The sequence below is a fragment of the Pagrus major genome, chromosome 5 (assembly GCF_040436345.1).
Source record: "Pagrus major chromosome 5, Pma_NU_1.0".
NCBI classification, from domain to species: Eukaryota; Metazoa; Chordata; class Actinopteri; order Spariformes; family Sparidae; genus Pagrus; species Pagrus major.
The window spans coordinates 12,223,102-12,246,938 of record NC_133219.1 but is presented as its reverse complement, the minus strand read 5'-3'; the positions used below and the strand labels follow the sequence as shown (position 1 = coordinate 12,246,938).

Below are 23,837 nucleotides of genomic sequence, written 5' to 3'. Positions count from 1 at the left end.
CTCCCCTACTTTTCTCTCCTTCCCATTGCTAGCCCAGATGATGCGTGCCGGGCCTCCTAAGTCCTCCAGTGCTGGGTATAGAGATATTGAGTGAGAATCATGCTGAGCATGCACTGGCCCGTATCCAAAGATCATCATGGGTGTTGAAATTATAAACTCCTCAAGCAAGGAATTTGAACTGCAAGAATGGAAAAAATACTGTTGGCATTGGCTCCTGCACTGGCTCTTCAACCAGAAAAAGGGCGTAAGTTCTCGCTCAGTTTCTATAAGAAATCCAGTCTTCACAGCTGATGCTTTGATGTGCACAGACTGAGGTCAAGGACTGCAGCTGAACTATGAAATCAAGTATGATGGCAAATTGAATACTTGAGGATTTTAAGTCATTACAAAACTATCCCCAAATGCTCTCATACTGGATTATTATTCTTAAATGTGGGAAAATACATTTACATTAAAAAAATAAATATGCGGCAATATGTATTAAGGATTGATCCAGCGTAGTCCAAATCAATGTATCTTCAATTATTTATCAAATACTACGGGCCTTGAATTGCCCCACAGGGATGAATAAAGTATTTTGAATTGAATTGAAATAATGCTCTTCGCTTGCACTCCTCACATGTAACTTGAACCAGATACTAGTTTCTCTAAGCTACAAAAAAAAGCCTGCACCCCAACATGAAGACATTCTCTCTGCATCTGAATATCTCAGAAACACTCTGATCTGTGCAGACTTTTCCACTTAATCAGTAAATATAATGTTAAACAACAGCCCTTTCAATTACATTTACAAATTCAAATTGTTAGATTTTTTTTCATGAAATCTTTTATGCATATTTACTGTTCCACCAGTTATTATTAAACTCTGAAGTGATCTTTTTATTATCTCAAACACTGATATTAATAAAGTTATGTTCAAGATCTAGAAAAAGATTGCACTGCAAGATTAGAACAGAAGAGATTACACAGCAGATTGTACTGTAGATACATCATGATCTCAGTGCACACAGAAGAACTTCAAGCACCTCTACAATATTTGCTTTTTTTGTGCAATGTACATATTTGGATTATACGAGATCTCGGTTTCTTGATTTTCCGTAGTCAGCACATCACCCATACATGAATACGCAGATGAAGTAGGGCTTATCTTTCAATAACACAGCAGGAGAGAAAAGTAAACACTAACTCTCTCGCCACCAGTATCTGAAAGACAAGAGACTTCAGCTATGGCTGTAACCCTGTGCCTGCAGCTCTCCTGATATCAGCAGAGAGGCTGCTGCAGCCCTGCACCGTCTCTGCTGTCGTGAGCGATTGGAATGGACGCGTACTCTGTTGAAGGGCCGTAAACAAGATTTTCAGCATAGCAGTGGCCAGACCAGGTTGACAGCATCGTCTTATCTGATCCCAAACCAGAGAGAGGCAGTAGGACAGACCAGGCAAGCTCAGTTTGAGCCACAGATAAGAGGATGCTAAAGGGAAGTGGGAAGGAGGACCACAGAGGTCCTGAAATGGACATTTTCACTCTTAACACTTTTTGACATTTGCTGCCTTGTATGTTGTCTGCATCAGGTTTCTGTTCTTTCCTCTGTGCATTTTTCTGTCTCTACACAGAATGCCTCCTTCCTTTGCAGTGTGATATATAATTCAAAACTTCAGTACTCACAGTACCTACACTCATGCATTTATGATTCCACAGTATTCTTCAGTATGTGTGCTTTGTGCACATGACAATAAAGATGTTTTTTATTTTGATTAGAAATATTTATTATTTAATATGTTGGTAGATGTGGCTTAAACCTTTGTAGCTTGTGATGATGGGTATTTTGGGCTGTGAAAGCTCCTTACCTTGTCCTTCCTCTGTTTCTCATCTTGATATATATTCCACCGCTCTCCATCATTACTGTACGCCACTTTGTATGAGCCAACAAACTGCACATGGCCAAAGTCTTTAGCTCCCTGGGTGATGATACCTGTGACCTTGGTAGGCACAAGTAAGTCCATCTGAGAGAGGGAAGAAACAGAAAGAAAGTCAGGAGAATGTTAATTTTGAATTATCAAGACACGTAGCTGGTGATAATGTGTCAGAAATGCTAAATTTTCACAATCTAGTCTTTTTTCTACTGATGTCATCAGAGGACTGACTGTAAAGACACTGTGCGCAGAAAGTCAGTTTCAATTACTTACACAATATTGAACAACAAGGCTAAGTCCACAACCTCGCCTCAGCAGAACAGAAATCGCACGGCACAGCAGCTTCTGAGACCCAGTCTGCTCCATTTGGGTTAATTTTTAATAGCTTCTCATTTGTTGCAAACCATTTACAGCGACAGGTGCGAGGCAGTAAACACAAACTTACTTTTATTGACATTTTAGGGTTTAATTATGGTTCATTATTTAGTTAAAGTACACACCACTGCTGGACTCAGAGTCAAAACATAGTTAAACTGCAGCCCAAACGGATGACAACAAGAAAAAGTATTACAGCTCCAGCACATTATCTCATTCAACCGAAAGAAAACATTGTGCAGAACAGGTCGAGCCTTTTTTTTTTAAGTAGGAGTTTCAAATGTGTTAATTATGTCAAATGAATAATATATATGAACAATCTAAAGCAGAGGCAGGTGTTGTTAATGTTGCTACTGTGTCAGTACAGTTCATTGCAAAAATACAGCTTACATTCTAATGGAGCATTGAGGGTAGTAAGTAAGTAATAAGTCACTCCCACTGATCTTTCATGAGCATAAAGCAGCGGGTGTTAGAGTTAATGTTAGAGTTCATTCAACATAATGGCAACTCTGCAGACATACCTTTACATCTCTGTAGCACATTAAACTAAATGGGTATTGTTTTGTTCACACCAAAAACCTTTAATATCTCTAAATGTCAAAATATAATAAATGGAGGGTGTGAAGCTTCCATAACTTCCAACTTGATTCACTTTCATTAAAAGACCATGTTAAAGGATAATTCCACATTAAAGTGTGTTTACAGGTCTTGTGGAGTACCACTGGATATGTGAAAAAGTAGTACAAAGCATTTGTGGCTCCAGAAGAAGCTGCATGTAATCTGATAAACTGTCTCCAGTGTTATCAGTCAGTGGCTAAGTTGCATTGTGGGAAATGTCGGAGTTTTGAAAAACTGTTGTCATTATGGACAGTCCAAAGACAAATGTGTGAGGCATATTTATCAGATTACATGCAGCTTCCTCTTGAATCACAAAAGGCTTTATACTGCTGTTTTCACATAGTAGTTCTCCCCAAGACCTGTAAACACACCTTAATGCATAAAATTGATATGCATTTTCAGTTCTCAAAATGTCTGTAGCCTAAATATCACTGTAAAGCTGTCTCACTTATCATACTTATCTCCTGTCTGTAGCATCAATTCAAAGTCAATACAGGAGGAAAAACAAGGTGTGACTTGGCATTTTGCTGTCATACTGGAAGATAGTGGCACAATTTAGAAGCGCAAGGAGAGCAAAAGAGAGGAACAGCATGAAGATTTATTCCTTCTGCTGAATATACACAACATCGAGACAACCATACATCACACTAATTGGCCTGGTCATAGGCCAACATATACTGTGTCACACCGCTCTGACAAAACAAAATAGTGCCCTGAGTAGATTAAACAAATAAGCAAACAGACTGAAATAATACATGAGTTATGGCTCCTGGTCTTGAAACACTGCAGAGCACCACCGTGCATCTCGGCACATCGCACTGCACTTTTATTGCCTGCGATGTGTTTCAAACTCTGAAACCTTTTATTTTTTCTGAGCAGTGATGTGAATGAGCTCACTGAGAGAGTTCATCTCTCATAAGCCTCTCTCACTTCTTCTTCCTCCCAGCTACTTTAACATTGAGGACTGCTCCCTGGGTATTCGAGGGCCCCTCTTAAATGCAGACCTCCTGCTATGTAACATAAGCAGGCATGGGCCTGGGTCCTGACACACATGTAGACAAAGCCATGCCTTAGTGACTACAAAAGAAAGTCTTGGCTTTCTAAAAGGCATCCAAGTGGATAAACTCCCAGTTCCCCATTTGTGAGATGTTATGGCAATGGAAGTAGGACAAATAGAATATGCGTGCAGACATAATTCAACTCTTAGCAATGCTGTGGCAGAGGTATGCAATTATGCAGATGCCACACAGTTCATATGCGTGCTTCATTTGTTGTGAATACACTATTTATGAAGTTTCTCCTTGAGCCTCTGCTTTTATTTTTACCTAAAGAAGTGCTCACGTCTGGTTCTGAACACAGCAGTGGCAGCCTGTAATGTACATGAATACCTTTAAAACAACAGCTCTGTTAAAATGACAATATGTCACAACAACCCTCTGGATAAAGGGAACCAGAAAGGAACAGTAGCAGGGGCCGCTTGGTTGATTTAGAGGGGCATGACACCTTGCATTGTGAGGCTTTGATTACGCTCCAGTTGTACAATGTTGAGGTATAATCTCGTTCTACCCAAGCAGTCAAGTCTGCCACCAAAACAAAGACGGGCTTGAAGGGGAACCTGTAATTGCTGTCACAGGTAGCGGTCAAAAAATACAACCGCCCCCAGCGACGCCAGCTCTCAACGCTTTGATGGCCCAAACTGAATTAAGGAGCGAGATAAGCTTGTTAGAGCAAGGCCTCTCCTCCAGCCTCCACCTCCCGTTCTTTCCTCCATCACACTCTCAACCCCATTCCCTCCTCCATGAGCTGTTAACCCAGACAGACTAGGAGTGTGTAAAGTCTTCGTTGCAATCTCTGAGTGCTGGTGGCATAGATTTTTCTAAGTAATAAAACCAGAGAATCAATTTTTCGGATTTTACTTGCTGTGTCGTGTAGCTTTAATGGACATTTCCAGTTCTCCCACCAATACAATTTCACAGTGAAAAGGAAGATGGGGTCAATTACTCATTTGTACTTCTCTTTGAAGGAAGCATGCGGAGGGGCAAAGTTTGTGCACTTCTGCCAGGCAAACACTCATCTCTCCAGCTCATTAAGACAAGAAGAGCTGGTGTGTAGCCCCTGTTTGAAGTGGCTTTGCCAATGCAGGGGAGAGAGATGAATGCAGTGAGAGGCAGCCTTATGAGGATCCGAATGAGGCCCAGTTTCCTTTTTATAAATACAGCACATGCATGCATAGCATCCTGCAGACATTCTCCCTCCAGCTGTGCTAATTTAACAATGTGTTGAAGACTCATTTAATCTTCAAAGCCTGCGGGAATCATGGATGTGTGTGTGTGTGTGTGTGTGTGTCTACTTTCTGTATGTTCTCCTATGTAGCAGAATTCAGAATTGCATGTACACAACTCACAGAGCCACGAGGGTGACATTGCAAAGGCCCATCAACCTCACAGCAGGGAAGCTATCATTTAAGCATAAAGCTGTGGTGAGAGCTTGAAAAACACACCCCTTCACTGCTCTTGTCATTTTCTTTACTATACACTTAAACACCACCAACTTCATGTGATAATGCTTAACATTAAATAGAATGCACATATTGACATATTATCATCACACAGAAAATATCAGGCTAAATGTAACAGTGCAAGGTTTGGTTAAGGCTCATATGAAGAGACCATGTTCCTTCAAGAGGAAGGCAGCATTAACACCTGGAGGTGTGAGGTTTGACACAAGTGAGCATTTAGGAGATGGGGAGGATCTTGTCAAAGAAGATGCTACTGAGTTGCATTATGGAAAATGTAGGATCCAACATTATTGCAGCTTGTCCCATACTAGAGACTAAGGCCCAATTCCAATCCGATCCCTACACCCTCCCACTTCATTAATCCAACTCCGTGTGGAGTCACACTTGTGTCTTAATTAAGGGGGAGGGTAAAAACACACTGCTAAGTGGGGGACATCCTCGCCTTCTGTTGTTCGTAAGCCTGTATCGATGTAGACTCAGTGTTGGAAGGCTACATAACCCTCCCCCCCTTAAAGCGAGCTGGTTCATAATGACACTTACTGTGGCAGTCCCTCCATACGAACATGCAAACAGAGTGAGAGTGAGTAGGGGAAGGGCATAGGGCCAGATTGGAATTGGGCCTAAAAGTCAATTTATCTCAGCCTTTGCTGCTTTGATTTTGACTTTTTGTTTTGAATCCATCTGTTGCGAGTTCCCCTCACTTAATAGGAGTGCAATACTAAATTGTCTCAGTCCAGTAAGGAAGATTATTCAACATGTCAGACATGCAGTCAAACACACCTGCAGCATTTACATGTAAATGTGCAAAACACATTTCAAAGTATGTTGATGAATCCTGATCCTCAAGGCTCTGAGCACAGCTGCTTTTCTACATATGGTTCAGCCAGAATAATTCTAGATCCTGATGACCAGGATGGAAAATATTATATAAATAAATACATTTCCTGAGATTTGTTCACAGTGTACAGATTACTTAGACTAAACAACAAAACACCAGTGCATGTTCACACACTATCATTGTTGCTGGTTGATATGGAGGAAAATGGGAGCCATCGCAGCCCCTCGATGTGTTTTGGTAGAGGTGACTACATGATATCTGAACATAGTATGATATGCCACATGCTGAAGAAGACCATTCTGTCCTGCTGCGACCACACTAACTTCAGAAAAGCCTCTTAAAAGCAAACTTAAAATGACCAAAAAATGAGGTCTGAGGCTGAAAGCAGACAATTTCCAGACAGATGGCTGAGTACTGCATCTCTACTGAGTGCAAAGAAAAGCCTGTTTGTGTCATGACGCCTTTCTGAGTTTAAGAATGTGCCCTTATACAAGGAGGTGGGCTTGCTAAGCCAATTCAATGCTCGGACTCACTGAGCTTGAGATGTTGTTATGTGACACGTGTGGCTCATAATGTGTAAGAGCACATTGTTCCAGTACCATGAAAGTGGAAATGAGCAGATACTGTGTAACGTAGGGTGCAGCATACTTATAGCCCTACATGGCAATAACATCAGCCCAAACAAATTAGACTGAAACTCATATTCATTAATTATGTTTGTTGTGTTTATTACTGTAGAAAACAAACAGCCTGTAGCCCTTCATAGACCGTAGGACAAAAAAGCCCTAATGATTTATTAAAATGTAAAATCGAGGGTCTTGATTATATATAGCTGCTGGCAAAAAAAAAAAAAATCCTAAGAGCTAACAGCTTGCTGATTTGAGAAGGTGCACCTTTACACCTTCAGGAAGCCTGCAGCATGAGGCAGTGTTCAGTAACACCTACATGACAACTGTTTTATGGCGGATATCCACAAATGAAGCCACCTGATGGGAAAAAGCAATTTCTTTAAAATGGTAAAAACAAGTCAAAAGAGGTGTGTGACTTCACATCATACAAGATTTCTACATTGCCTAAGGTTACAAGTTAATTGTGGATTCCCTGTTTGGAATAGTCTCAGTTTTAGGATAGCAAGATAATTAGCTATAATAGCTATAATCAGCTAGAATAAACATCACTGTCACTTACTGAGTTAAGTTTTCACCTTAGAATTTATCATTTTATTTTACTTAACACAACCTAAACCTTACTAAACGTCAGGAGACGCGCCATTTGGGACCTATTAATGTTACATTTCTGTTTACCTTCTCTAAGGAGGCGGTATCACCCTCCGTCACTACGTTGTGACTCATTCTCCCTTGCTCTCTACACGGGATACACACACACACAAACTCTCAATAATTTTTCATAATTTTTTCTGTGACTGAAATGAATGTGAAGTCCTCTTTGACGGCTCTTATGACACACACACACACACACACACACACACACACACACACACACACACAAGGTGAATCTCCTTTCTGACACCTTTTGTGACTGGTGTTTCCATGTCAGGTGGTGGGATGTCAGAAGGTATAAATGCCTGCTGAGTGCTCACACAGAGGAAGAAAAGTGTTTCGACAGTCTGAAGTGTGGCTCAGTTGCCTTGGAGCATTGAGGATAGTAAAGGTAATGTCATAGAGGGAACGTCCCCTCGTGGCTGCATCATGTTGTCTTAGACTGATTAGCATGGCACTGACCTGTGCCACCACAAACCTAAAAGAAATCGTTTTTGAAATTTGCCTTTTCCTATTCAATGTGTGTTTTTTGGAAAGTGGTAAACTTGGAACATGAATCAAAATGCATTCTGTTGATACAAACATCTCCATGTGGAATGAGCTGTCCTGACATGAGGATAGATGTATTTGTTTCAGCACAAGATGACTTGTTTTGGCAGTACATTAAGAGAGTCAGCTGGTTGGCTGGTCAATGCACATCTTGCAGCCAAAGTGCTGGGGATATAAATAAGGGAAAAGCACTATGCAGTGACTCACAGTGAATTGCAAAATGGTGGCAAGCGTACACATTTATAAGCCAAACGGTTTTACAAGGCATGGACATTGCTATGCAATGAACATCCTCTCCCTTCCTCCTCCTCATTCTGGTCTTCTTGCCAGCACACACAGTATGTCTAATATGCTTAAATACACCATGAATGACACCTGCATGTAGATAACCCTAAGCAATCTGCAAGGACCAGAATGAAACTCTTGTTCAATAACAGGATGCTCACAGTGCAGTCAAACATTTTTAGCCATGGTAGCAGCGTGGCTCCAGGCCACTACTTTGGCAATGAAATTGAGATCAGTGGTGCCTCAAGGGGTGAATCTTACTTGATTTCTTATTGGGTGCCACAGATGGGTCATTATTTTCTTTTATCCAGTTTTCAATATTTACAAGATGGATTGGCACATCATTTTGTGCAGACATTACTTTAAGAATGAAACACTTCAGTCATCCAGAACTTTAAGTACCACCGCATGCCTGCAAAACTAATGGCATTACCATCAGCCTCAGCTGTACTTTGTGTTTAGCACTTATTAAACACTAAACTAAAACATTGTACTTTTGCGGCTGTGGCTCAGGGGTAGAGCCAGTGTCTTGTTATCGGAAGGTCGCTGCTTCGATTCCCCTGGTCTGCATGTCAAAGTGTCCTTGGGCAAGATACTGAACCCCAAACTGCTCCTGATGTGCCGGTCGGCACCTTGCATGGCAGCCACCACCATCAGTGTATGAATGTATGTTTGAATTACTGTAAGTCGCTTTGGACAAAAGCAATTTGTAATGTAAAATGTAAATGTACTTTTATACTAGCATCATCACTGTAAGCATGTTAGCATTTAGCCCAGAGCACGACTGTGTCTACTGTTTATCAGTAAAACATGGAGAGATGTGACTATCCTCTGAGCTTCATGTTTTAAAAAAGGAGGTTTGTAATATTTTTAGATGCTATAGTTTTTGATAAAGTCTGTGTAGAAAAGTGACCATCTCCCTCATCAGCTTGCATCACAATCACCTGCATGGTCAGCCTTTTGTTCTGTAGCCATCTTTGTCTCCATCTATAATTCAACACAGTAGCGTAAGTGCTTTAAAATAGAAAGTGCGCATTGAGACTATTAAAGTATTATTTAATTGCTATTCTTTCCTCCAAAACAAAGGAGGCCTTTTCATCAAAGTCAGTGCATTAAAGCACCAACATTACAAACTCAGATTCTAATGGGCCACTCAGAGCACACAGCCATAAAGCAGATGGAACCCACGTTAGCATGTCAAGTTAAGTCTAAATGGTTGCATGAACCGATGAAGGGAATTGGCCGTGGCAAAAAGGAACAGAAAGGAAATCAACCATGGTGGTCTGCATCATTTAGAGCTATTACAGCAAGGAGAGCAGCATCTGTAGAACCAGCAAGTTGCAAACCGTGTCAGCATGAGTGAAGGGAAGGACTCTGAACCATATCCGTACAAAAATGGCCTTGGTGCTGCACTATAGGACTTGTGGGATTTCACACTCTGTTTAATGTTCACTGTGACTAAACATGTGATGGACACATAAAATCTAAAGCAGTCTGTCTCCCTGTGTGATCTTGTCTGATATCAGATCTGTAATTCGTGCCAAAAGGGGGAAAAAAACAGTTTTCTGTTGGAATATTAAGCAAGTGTGAAATGTGAAATGATTTAATGATCTAAAGTATGGTGTTCCCATTCTAACAATGATGACACAGGATTTTAAAGGTCCTGGAAAATAGGTGAGTTAAAAATAAAATTCTTCACGACTCTGGCTGCTGCACTTACAGCTCATCATACCTCGCTCCCCTCTCCTGCTTCTCACATGGTGTATAAAATATTCATATCAAATTCTCACACGTGTGCACACATAGACACAAACACTCTCTGCACAAAAAAAAACATGATGTGCTTCACATGCAATAAAAAAGAAACTATGAAATTACAAAAGAGATACATTTATGGACGTAAGTGGTCTTTGTAATATGATACTTACCCTTAAATTAATCAGTGCCCAGTTTTCTACAGCGCCATAGTTTAACACTGGACTACTCTGAATTAATCATAATACTGTAGCATACAGTATTGCAGTGCTGCTTAAGTGCAGTCTGCACTCTCCTGGGTGCATAACATAAAGATGTCTGATTTAAACATAGGGAGGTGAATGGGGGATACCCAACCAAGAGATGGCTTAGACACACTCTGAAACCATAAGATACATATGCAGAACACACTGGATCCAATCTCTGCTGCACTGATTTAAGCTCTGTTGCCTTCACTTCTGACACTTCCTGCAGATCCCACGATTACAGCAGGAGCTGCTACAGACTCATGAATCACTCATCCCAAGATAAAACAGATAAATGCATCCTCCGTTAGCTGAGAGCGAGCGAGTGAGAGGGACAGAGGGTAGAGAGAGGGAGATGAGGATCAGGATGTCGTGTTGAAGGATAAGATGGCTTCCTTGGATAATGAAAACAAAGGAGCAACATTACGCAGGTTCCATGCAGACCTGTGTATTTAAACATGGATTTGGAGGGAGGGAACACTAAAAACCATCCAATTGAATCAGGGAAGCAGATGGATTTACCATCCTTTCCGTAACTTAATTTGGAAGCTAATTGAATCAGCATACTAGCTGCAGGGAAATTGAATAAAATAGGGCAAAGAAAGAGCCGTATTGGACAGGATTAAAATGAGACTCTGACGATAATGCCTAATGAAATTTAAATCAGGCATGTTTTCAAATGAGTGTGGATTCTTTCTAAGATTTTTCTTGAATTCTTGGATAATGTTCTCAAGATGATTGAATTAGCAGTAGCTGCGGGAAACATTTTGAACCAACATACTGTATTTATGTCTGCTCAAATTAGAACACATTTTGTCAGATGAAGGAGTCTCTAAATGGGTAGCCAGCAGTTAGATATCCGGTATCAGACGAGTCCCATCTGACATGCTTTTTCCATAGAAGTAGGATAATGACCCACAACAATCTCCCCCTAATATGATCTTCCATATTCAAAAAACTTGCCAAGTCTTATAATCATGCACACGCTGTACACAGCTACATGGTGCGAATTTGATCTCGCCTCTCTGAAACTCGGCTGGCACATCAGCCAAAGCAAGTGCTGGCTGAGCAATCTGCAGTCATGGTTACATCTGTTATCCTGGCTTTCAAGCTTTGTATCAGTGGGAAGTGCCATAGCTCAGATCCTGTCTACAAAAAACAACAACAAAAAAAGAAGATGCTGATAATAGATGTAGGAATGCAGATTCACTTGTTGATAGATTCACTGACAGAGTGTTGGTTCTGTTGGAAGCGTGTGATTCCTACGAACATCGTGTTAGATAAATAATATCATGTTAACTGCTGTGAAGGCTTCGCCAAGGTGAAAATTACATGCACAGAAGTGTAGACGCAGACTGACAGATTAGAAGGTATGCTCAGGCTAATGTTGATACATTAGGTACTTTTTTCAGCATCACAGCTGTGGCTAAATGGCTGTGTGCTTCTCACTGATTGCAACAGAAACCACCTGGAGACGCTGTCCCTCTTACATTCTGTTTCTTTAATTAGTTCAGCAAGAAAACTTGGCTGCAGGCGTTGCTCCTATTGATTCAGTTTTGTGTGTAAAGTAGTAGGACAAATAATGATAAAGAGCCGAGCAGGCAGTGGAATAAAGGATGTATCTAATGTGATTAAGGCTTTGAATAATCGTATATCCAGGGACAAGTGCCTTCATCTAGTTTCAGCCGGATCAATATGGTATGACAGTAATAAAAAAGCTGGATTTAAGGCGATAGCCTCTGTATGCTGCCTTGCAATTCATGAATGTAGGGACTGTTTTCCTGTGGGGAATGCGGGGGGATCAAGCCTGAAGGACGCAGAAGCCGTCTCACCCTTGAAAGTTTCAGATAAATTCGTACTGTTCATTTTCCCCATGCAAGTAATTTCAATGAAGTGCCCGTCTCTTGTTCTTGAAATAAAGACATGATCATTGCTATTCCAGATGATCAAAATCCCTCTTAAATCCGTTCATGCTACAATGCCTTTACTCTCTCCGAGGCAGCTTTTCTGTTTAGAGAAAGGACAAGCTTCATCTTTGCTGCATAAACACTCAAGAAGAGATGTGAGTTTCAATGGGACAAATTAAAGCCATTCTCCTCTGTGGATGGATGAAACAAACACCAAGCTAATTCTATTGATTAAAAGAAATAGACTTTGTTGTCAACAGCGCTGTATTTGAGGTAGCGATTTGATTAGGAGGCTGTGCTCGGCAAAATTGGTGTAATGATAATACCCGGGCTGATTACAACGAATGCATGCTCACAGGCACTGAGCGGGAATCAATCTTGCATTACGTCTACTTATTGTTCCTTCTAGCCTCTACTCCACATGGAACAATCCTCTTTGTGAAGTGTCAACATGCATTGATGCTTTAGGAACCAAATGGCTAGGGTAATTTACTTCTGTAGTGTATTCATCTATGCAATTGTATTTTACAAGGACCTTTTGAATTATACGACAACATGAAACGCTGTGAATACTTCAAAATGCTTACAGCGTGATGAGCACTTTAAAGACAATTAAGACTAATTACAGAGAAGAAAATCATGAAAAGCCTTTGAAACATACAAGAGGCACCTGACTCATTCAATGACTTACCATTTTAGCTGGAAATAGAGAATTGTCAGAGAATAGTCAGAATTCTTACAATAACTACTATTTAATGTTCTGATGCATATATATGACGAAATGTACTGTACGTGGTTTATAATGGAAGTTCTGTGTTCCCAAGTAAAAAAAAAGACAAGCTAAATGGTTGCAAGCTTTACAGTATGCCCCACTACAGGAATGTAACATTCATTTAGATTTAGCTTATTATAGTTTCAAATCGTAGGAAGCTGAAGCACAGTAAAAGCTACACTTAAAAGTGAAATCCATTAAACAATGCTCTTTGCAAAATGTATTCAATTTAATATTTTCTCTCTGCAAGTGTGTCCTCATTTATTATCTACCTGCCCGTGTCTTTGTTTTCTTTGGTCCTGTGTGCTTCACTGTTTTAATGTCTGTGTATATCTAAAATCTACAGTAGTTCTGTTCTGCTTGCCGAGTTCTGCTGCAGTATTTTAGTCTGCAGTTGTTTGCCACTGCTTGTGTTTATTTGTGAATTTATTTCATACATATGCATGTCATGTCAGCAAGTCATGGATCCAGAAGACGCAAATATCCTTCTCTCTGTTCAGTTAAGCAAAATAAACCAATTATAGGTTGTTCTATCACTCCAGAGACAAGGTGAGAAGGAGATGGTGACACTGCAGCTGGGCAGTACAAGATCGATCATTTCAGATCAAGTGCTGAGTTGCATCCATCTGAAGATCTGTTTGTACTGGACGAGACTATACTCTGACATTCAGTCTGCTGGCAATCCTTTCCGTACGACAAGTGTTGTTCCCCTTTGTGCTAGTGGACTTTGGGTCCAGTGAGTGTTTTATGCGTAGAGCTTTGGATGATAAATTACATACATCATTTTGATTTTTGGGAACTCAAGTGGAAGTCAGTGCCTTGGATGAACAATGTTTAGGGACTTTGACACTTCTCTCTTAGTTAATAGTCAGCACCACTGTGCTAGTTGTCTGACGTTTGCTAAACTAATATCTTCTGCTATCTCCTTGACATCACTGGAGGCAATTTATCAGATCGCACGCAGCCTCCTCTGGAGCCACAGAAGACTTGCCTACTAAGTTTGTGAAGTTACCCTTTTATTTTGCCAATCTCTCAATTGTAGAGAGATTGTCAAAGCATTTAGCGACCACTTTTACCCAGGACAGGCCATAGCATTCTGCCATGCACTATTCCTTCGAGATTGTACTCTCGATACCCATGGAGAATCACATTGAGAGAGGCACAGCTACATCGCAGAAAAAAAACACAATTTGCCTTTTATCGCCCTTCTGAAGCTCATCTTTGTTTCATGTTCATTCACAGAGGCAATGAGTGGAAGATGGTAATTTAAGCACACAATACATGGTGACGCCATCTAGAATCTCTTACCCTCCTGCTGCGTTCAGGAAATGAAACAACAATGGTCTTCACGACATAATGCCTCATCTTTGTGTGTCTTCATGACGCTATCATTTTCTGCCAGTCCCTTCAAGACCATGCTAAACATAACTCCAAGCTCTCTCAGTGGGGGAGAATCAGTTCTTTGTCAAATTCAAAAAAGTGTGAATGCTGTGTCTCGACCACCTTCTTGCTTGGCTTCGTCATCTTTGGCAGCCATGTAGTGTACAGATGGATTTTTACCAAAGTCAGGAAACAAATAGCCTCAACCCAGTTCTGTCATACAGCTGCAATGTTTTCTGATGACTGCCAACTTCTACCACAAAAGCTACACTTGAGTGGCAATTCACATCATTCACCTGGACTCCTGAGGCTGCCGGTGGAGCCAAAGCAAAGTGACATCACTGCACAGACTGTATATTGATTTACCTTAACCATCATGGCAGCCATTCAATATGAGGGTACCATCATAACCTCAATAATCATAAGCTGTATTCACTTGTATGCATCTCCAGCCAACTGTCAGTCAAAGTAAATTTGATGTAGGCAATCAAGGAATGTTTGCAGCTAAACTGATGCTCGAGTAATAACACTGACAGGAGCACTCAAAAGGCCTGGCACAGCTGTAACTGTGATTGTTCACTTTACCTATGTCTCTCCACTTGTCTTTGTCTCCTCTGTCTGGGGTTTATAGTCCCCCACAGTGCTGCTCCTTGGTCCCTTGTGTTCCAGCAGAGAGACACTTTCTCCCCCCGTGCATGCAGTTGCAGCTAAGCTGCCACTGTTTACCTCATCAGCATCTGCCTGTGCAAACCTCCACACTCACAGTAGTCATTTGCTTAATTGTGATGTGGGTTCTGCTCTGCATATGTTAGATTATATTTACTCAAGTTCCCGGGGTCCTGTGATTTTACTGCGCTGACTTCAGTCAAAAAAACTGCCAAATTCTAATCCTGTCTGCAGCTGGGTGTTTTCTTTGGGTCCGAGCGTAAATCAAACGAGACAATATTTGGATAAATGTGTGTAATCCAATGTAAACATATATTTTTGTTCACTTAAGTAGTACAGGAGAATTGTGAGTAGATTGGTGTTCTCCACCATAGAGGCCTAGACAACAAAAGGGAGGGAGGGAGATCAGTGGGTCCTGTGCCCATGCCCAAGTGCCTGTTTTTGGCTGTTCTCTCGTGTCCACACACCCCTGTGTGCCCTGCTAGTCCAATGGACAACCAGAAGGCAGCAGGGAATCAGCAGGCCACGATGAATTTACTGTTCAGCAAACCACAAGTAAAACAAAAGTTGCCTAGCTAGCATGCTCTTTCTGTAAGTTCAGTTGGTGCATGGTGTTATTGGGTTGTGACTGTGTTTTGTTTTCCTGTGTTTGGCTTGTAGGATCAGCCAGCTGCTGACAAAGCGGATCGTGAATCATAGTTTTCCTGGCAAACACACCGACCTCTTTGGTTGTCAAAGCTGCAGTGTCTGTGGGTTAGTGAGTTGACCAGCTGCAGGTCAGCGCAGCAGCAGCCCACTTTTCAGACATCCGGCCTGTCCGCTATGCCTAACCGAGAGACACTCTGGAAGTAAAGAGCCCCTGACCCCTGAGAGGAAAAGCAGCAGACCAGGCAGGATGCTGAAGAGGTTGCTGTGTTTACGGGGAGAAACCACCACTCATAAACTGCTGTATCAGCACCACAAGAGAAAAAAAGGAGACACAGAGAGCTCCATATACTACAGTCTCATACGCTTGACTCAAAGTGTTAGTCATGCCTAAACCTAACATGAACCTATCATGAAACCTTAACAAAACAACCCACGAAAGCAACCAATCAGAGACGGAGTAGGGCGGGCCTTGCAAGAAAAGCAGTGGCATTAATAATAATGCATACTGATGACAAGGGCTGTATGCTGAATTTCATTTTATCAACACATGCATAGGGGCTACTGTAGTTCTCTCAAAGTTTTCACACATAAGTTTGAGCTCAGTCTGCATCATCAGAGGCAGAGGTGATTATCTGGGTGCCACAGCCACACGCAACACAAATTCATCACTTTAAGTAGATAATTGAGTGTGAAAACCTTGGAGACAGAGGAAAACAAATGAAGCACCAGAACCAAATTGCTTTCATAGCCTGTTTTGGAACCTTTGCAGGCTACAAATACATTTGACAAGTTGCAAATAAAGTCATGCATTTTGAACTATTATTGACAAGTAAGACATTTGTACATTGCATGTTGGGAGTTATTTAAAAAAACCTACCCCTTGTCATTATTTACAGCACAGATATTTGTGATATATGAAGGTACTTGATGGAATTACGAAGGCTGATTTGTTGGACTGAGTTGTATATTGCACTTGTGTTAATATCACTGTGTTCATACCTCTAAAATAAACAAAGCTGGCTGTATTTGTGGAAACCTAGTGAGGGAAGCTCCTGGATGAAACTAGGGGAAGTGGAGATGGAGTCCAGTATTTGGAGTTCTGTTTTTTCCAAATATGTGAGCTGCGGTATTACAGTATTACAAACCTTTCTGTTTGTTCTATTTTTGAATCATTCTACACTAACCAAACCCAAATTTGCTTGCTTGAATTGTAACATCCTAGAGTTAGTCTCTATGTTTTTTTTGACTGAGCTATGTTACTTGGTTTTTGGATTCTTGCCTTCACCCTGCCCAGATTTGTTTGATCTTGCCGGACATACCTCCTGTGTATGACCACCTGTTTCACCAGTAAAGACTTTGCTTTTTTGAACTTCACCTTGTATCCTGTGTTTGTCTCTGTGTTTGAGTCTCTGATCTGCCTAGAAGCCCAAGCTTAGGGCTCACTGTAACCCCCCACTGCACTGTAGCTAAACTAAAGGGTTAGTGTTTAGTTTAATCTTGTGTACAAAGCTTAAAAATGGCAACCGACCAAAGCAAACTCAAAAACCATTTCCTATTTCTTCTGCTTTGCCAGAGGGATTTGTAAGCTCATAAGGATGCGAGAAAACACATTTAAAGTTACCCGGGAGAATACAATTTGAGACCTGTAATCTTTTCAACCTACTTTAAATAACAATAATTTGTTTAGCCAATGTTTAGTTCATAGCCAACCTTTACCTGATGTCGAAGGATTACAAGTTTTTCAATGCTTAAGCTCAGCGAAGATACATAATTAATTTCCAAAACAATACTTCTCCACAGTCTGTTAACGGTGAACAGTGTCTCTAAATCCACAGTGTACTGTGCTATTGGATGTCTTTTTTTAAACCAGAGCTTCAGCTATTTGTTTTTCAGACATTTTAATAAAAATAGCTTCAAAAACTGTATCAGTGTAACACCCTGGCCCATTAGAGGGAACATATTAAATTCAAAGCACAGCAAAATAAGAGGAATGGAAAGAGAAAAAATGATGCAGCTGTGTCTGATTTGATTAATGTTCTCTTCAATTTCAGGAAAAAAACTTATTTCAGGTTTTCCTCATCTTCACTTCCTGTCAGTGCACCTGGAACATGTTCAGTACCCACAACGTGAGCTGTGATACAAAATTCATCATGATTCAGGAGAAAGAATCCTCGCTAAGTGCTTTGTTGACTACAATACAATCAAGCAATGTGAGATGAAAAACACAATCACTCCGTTCCAACCTTGGTTATCTTTTTGTTTGAGGAATGTTTACCATAATTTAAAAAAAAAAAAAAAAAAAAAAAAGTCTTGGAACAGTACTTAAGGAAATTTGCAGTGTGCGTGTTGCATTAAGAGGGACACTGTGAAATTAAAAGTCGCTCCTGTCACTGCAATTTCTCTTTGCTATGTGGACATGTTAATGTGCATAATTAACTAATCAGCTTATGCCAGCTGGAACACTTGGCAGCTCAGTCTGACAGCTTCAGCTCCTCTCTTGAAAACATCTTGAAAGATTCTGATTCTCCCTGTGTAATTTTATCTACTGTCAGGCCAGAATAACTTTCTCTTGGACAGCCCCCAAACATGTCCACGTCTTGGTGTTGTTCCTTGGATTTTACCACATTTTGTGGCACAAACTTTCTATTCTTAAGTATCAAGTCTGCTAGAAAATGAAATGATCCAAAGCATGTTTGAGCTGTGTATTTCTATGATTGGCATGAGCAATAATTGGAAAAATATGTCAGTTTAATCTCTTGTCTCAAATGATGAAATTCAATGTACTGTCAAAGTCTTGTTAAACTGAAACTGAGAAGTGATTTTTACAAAACTACAAGAGACCACCAACTAGAATACATATTCAGGTATACAACTACTACCAAGACAAAACGTCTTGAATGTAGATTTATACTGTATATTGTTTAAAGGTTGGAATGATCATTTGATAAATAAGTATTCAGAGTGATACAAAAAGAAACAAGCTCTCTGAGTCAGCTCATGACTCAACAGTAAACTGAAATATCTTGCCCAGTCCTGTGCATCACGTTATCCAGTTTGACATTCAGTGTCTGTAAAGAGTTACCCACTGCGTCCACTGAACACCAGAGCAGTTGTCTTGATTAATAGGAATACTTAATTTGTCATTAGGGCTGATTAATTCCATTAGTCTGTGAGGTTTAAAGTCATTCAGTAATGTCACTGAAAATCAATTATTTGCCATGGCAACCAGTATAAAGAAGACACTGACTGTGGGAGTTCAACAACTGCATATAAGAAGATCACTAATATAAAAATTGGTCACTTCCAACAGCTCTATCAGTATAAATGTGAGAGAGCACTCTACAGTATATAACTCTTAATGTCTGATTTTCAAAAGCCAGATATTGTATATGCCTGTGTGCGCAGAAATGGTCCTTGGCAGAGGAAGTCATTGATTTTCTCACTGCGTCTGTAGCGTCTCTCCTTTCCTGCCTGCACAGCGTGTAATATGAGACCACAAGTTTTCCTTTACCCACAGCAATCAATTTCGCTTAGCCGAGCTCCCTGGTCTGGATGGGGCCTGTCTAAGTACCTGTCTCCTTCGCCACACAGCCGTGCATACCCTCACCCTCGGCAAAAGCTTTCAGTGTAATAAAAAACATATCTGACTCAAGCCCCGACCAATCTAATAACAGCCAGACGGGTCGGTGTGACTACAGAGCGCTAACTGTGTCACTGCTGGGGAGGTGGTATGCATGGCTTGACTGCAGCAGAAAGGCCAAGAAATCAAAGCAATCCCTCTGATCTTCAATTCCCTGAGAAGATGATCCACATCACAGTTTCTTCAATGCTATCAGTTTTACAGCTTGCAGCAAAATGTGGTTTCTTACTCTAAAAGCAAGGACCATTTACTGCCTTTTATCTTAAGAGAACAAAAAAAAAAAATCCAATATATGAAGCCATACGTGAGGGCATGACTCATTCTGATTGATACATATCTTAAACTCCCTAGGCCTCCATCAATCTCACATATTGTTAAGCAGAAAGTAAATGTTCACTTAGAGACGTGCCTTGTCCCTTTCAGGGGACATTTTGAGTCATCAGTTACTGTAATGGAAACAAAGAGATTGGCTGTTTTCATAGAGATAGAAAGCCTGGGCTGCAGCCAAAGATAACAAGGCTAAACTCTTCCAACACAGGCCATGTGGGTGTTGAATTTAAAAAGACTGGCATGGGAAAAAAAGAAAAAGAAAAGAAATGACTACCTATTACTGATTGCTTCTAAGAATAATACTGAGTGATAGCTAACAGAGGTAGGATTTCAAGCTATAATTTTCTTCTCAACTTACAGTGTACAGATCAATGAAGTCTTTCCCTATGAAATATAACTGAATCCATTGGCATGCATTACAGTGTACTCGCCATCAATTACTATGCCAGGGAGGTAAGAGCTAATCCTTCAGCAGAGTGAAAGCCAGTTATCTGCAAGAGCCTGGCAGTCTGTTGTTCATTTCCTGATAATACTGTATATTGATAGAATCTCTACAGTAATGACAACAGAGAAGAGATTTAGTTCAGATAGCGTCTTACCTGTAGCCACTGTGACTGGTCACTGTGTCCGGCCGTCCAAGCATTGACCTTGCCCTGCTTGTCCAAGCGAGCCTTTCCAGGCTCCCAAGTAAACATGTCCATGTTTAGAGTCCTGAAGATGCTGGAGGCCGTGACCTGGTAGTCCTGAATGTGGCCTGACTTCATTCCAAGTGGTTCAGAGCAGCCTGGCAACAAAAAACACACACAGATTTGTTCTAACCTTGCTGATCGCACAGCTCCTCCCCTCCACAAACATTCAGAATGAGGTTTATGGCTAAATAAGATTCCACACACACGGAGTTTGTCTTGGTGCTTTGGTTAGTGTAAAATATAAAGAAAGATAAAAAGCAAGCACTGCATAGGTATTAAAATAGAAGACTGACCTCAAAATATGAAAAATGTAAAATACAAGCGTACTTTCAAAATGAAAGACGTGTACAGTTTTGTGCAGGGACATGTACAAGTTCAAATATATATATATATATATATATATATATATATATATATATATATATATATATATATATATATATATATATATATTATTTTATACACATATATATATATATATGTGTATAAAATAAATAAATATGAAGTAGAAAGAATATTTGCAATGTGCAAGTTAGTAGGGAAGCTGGAAATCAGTCAGAGTCGGGGCTGCTGAGAGGTCGGTCTATATAATGACGTCATAGTGAATGGTGTGTGACGTTCATGTTATTCTGTATTGATTTAAATAGCCAGGATAACTTTTATCTCAGAGTTATGAACAACATGTTACAACAATTTGATAACTTTTTGCACTGTAGCAGACAGTAAGTTCAACACCAACACACTACAAGGTCAAAGCAGTTACAGCAACTAACAGTCAATAACAGCAAGGAGATGTAGAGGGAGAGAAATGCCCCAGACTCCTTCATAAAATCACTCAATTTTGTGGGTTATTGAGCCAGGAGAACTTTATATACTTTGTTCTATGACAAATTCTTAGTTATTCGGGCCTCCTTGTAAATTCGGCATGCGTGATACATTCAGCAATTTCTTTCCTTGAGTAAAAACCATTGTGTTTGTTTGTCCCAGTGGTACACATGTTTATTTGCATTTAGAGCATTGACGTGAGATCCGATCACAAGTGGTGACTGGAGACACGTCAAGACACATAATGCTAGGTGTACACTGATATACTTAGAGCTGAACACAGCCCTATAGTGTATAATAATGCAGCTCGGCGAGGAAACATTTCATAGTTGAGACGTGCATATGTAATGCGAGACTCCAGTCTACAGTGTAATTTATACACGTGACTGATAAACCATAGAATTGCTGAGTTTTCTTTATCATGTGTAGTCTGCATCACACTTTTTTATTAATTGATGTTTTTTTTTTATCATGCCTTGTTTTAGGGGGTGCTGCAGCCCCCTCAGCACCCCTAATTTCCACGTCCATGCAAGACAGCAGTTTTCTCACTTACCTGTTAGCTCACAACCGAGCAGCTCCATGCGTAAGGTACAGTGCCTCCTGCAGACTTGGGGGTAAATGCGCACATACTGGGCTTCAATAGGAGGGGTGAAGGAGTTGGCTGACGGAGCATTGTTATCGACATTTCCTCTGAAAATCTGTTGGAGGGGATGAAATAACAGCAGACGGGGGTGGGGGGTGGGGAGGATGGTGAAGCAGATCAGATTTGCTGTAATGTGGCTAGTCTATTCGGCACTGTCTCTAGTGTCTACTCCACACTCAACAAATTGCTGTCATTCAAGGTCAATGAGCTAGAATTACAGGGAAAAATAGACAATTTCTTGCACCATTTGAGCCCGTAATTCATAAGAACAGTGGTGTGTTTTAAATTAGGGCTCCAATTATATCGCTATACCTTCTAAGCGTTTTATCCAATTGACCTTAGATGGTCTGACAGAAACTGGCTGATTCCAGTGACTGATGTACTGCATGTGTGGAGTGCAGAGAGATGGCTACAGAGTAGACAAAGTAAGGGGGAGATAGAATAGTGTGTTTTCATGTGATGCAGGAAATATAAGCTGTCACTGGGTAGCAAGAGATCAATATGAAAAGAAAAATCCCCCAACTTATGTAAGGTCAAGGATCAGGGTGTGTTACCACTTCAAACACACTGACAGGTCGTACTGGACAGGTACAGTACTTCCACCTCAAAAAATACTACAAATACTACACACATTTACACTCAATCATGCTTTTTGTGTGCCTAATTTTCAAACAAGAACAAACAAATCTAACGTTACAGAATATTCAACTCCAGACTCATTGTTCCATGTAATAAATCTGAGGAGAGTTTTGCAGGTTCGGGGTCATTTAGAGCTCAGCTGAATGGAGGACAGCGTGGTTTGCTGTCAGGGATGATAGAACGCTGTGTGGCCTATTTAGTGGCCGTTCATCCCCAAATAGTATAAAAATTCAATCTAGAAGTCATAAAAGAGGAGGGGGGTAAGGGGCAGCAAGATGGGCCCGGTGTGTGCTAGCTAATTAAAAAGCCATCTCATCACGTCCTCCACTCTGCCCTTGACTGAGTGCACAGTCTCTCGTCGATGCACGTGTGTGAGTCTGGGCATGTGTGTGTCTTTGTCTGTATATTACAGAGTGAGTGGCTGAAGGAAAAGTGTGGAGGGACGGAAGTGGGTGTGTACACCTGAGCTTGTCTCACCATATCGTCGTCTTTGCCCTTGACTTTGTATGTTCTCCAGGTCTTCCCATCATCACTGTAGGCTACTTTGTAAGACTTGACGTACTCCGGGCTGCCGATACGCTTTGCGCCCTGGGTAATTAGGCCTGTGACCCTCATTCTCCTCTGCAGATTTATCTGTGGAACCAAAAAAAAGGCATAATCATGAAATTAAAGCTTCATTTTAAGAAAGTTTGAGTGTGTGCGTCTTGGTCTCTGTGCGCTTATAAGCAATGCTTGCATGCAAGTCATGGGAATCAATTCGCTCTCTTGTATCTTTTCTGTCAGGGCCATCCATCTTATTCAGAAAGCGTGTGATCAAATCGAACATTTAATCAATCCTTACGCTCCAGATCCAGTCTGTCAAAGCTGTGCAGACTGTCAATATGGTGCCAATGCAAAGCAGAGAGGAAAAGAAAAGCTACGAAAGTGATGAATGCTTTCATAGATCCTGCGTTGCACAGAGAAGGATCATTATAATCTAAGCACACACATTGACATGTTTTTGACTGACAGGTCACTTTGATAGAATGCATAATAGCTTTGTGACAACATCCACATATTTCCTATCACAGATTAACAGCAGGTTTGGCAGGTTTGGGGGGTTTTAATATGTGTATGTTTAATTCATGTTAATTGTCATGGTTTGGGTTTTACTTCTGTTAATTCCTGTTTTATTTTGTAGGTTGCATCCTGATGTGGCATGTTTTACTATCCACTTCCTGTCTTTGTCTTTTTTCTGCCTTTTTTCTGGGTACACTTGTGTTTTGTTAGTTCATCAGTCCCTGTGTATTTAAGCCGGTGTTAAGCCGGTTATCATCCCTTCCCT

General features: G+C 40.7%; 1 protein-coding gene across 1 annotated transcript in view; it reads right to left on the bottom strand.

The window, feature by feature from the left end:
- LOC140995489 (EGF-like repeat and discoidin I-like domain-containing protein 3) overlaps positions 1-23,837 on the bottom strand; it is a 126,831-nt gene that overhangs the window by 7,159 nt on the left and 95,835 nt on the right. Inside the window, exons 10-13 of the mRNA XM_073465493.1 lie at positions 22,991-23,146; positions 21,785-21,929; positions 20,317-20,501; positions 1,846-2,001 (exon numbers count right to left, since the gene is read on the bottom strand). Of these exons, the coding sequence (XP_073321594.1) occupies positions 1,846-2,001; positions 20,317-20,501; positions 21,785-21,929; positions 22,991-23,146 (642 nt within the window). The remainder of the gene's footprint in view (positions 1-1,845; positions 2,002-20,316; positions 20,502-21,784; positions 21,930-22,990; positions 23,147-23,837) is intronic.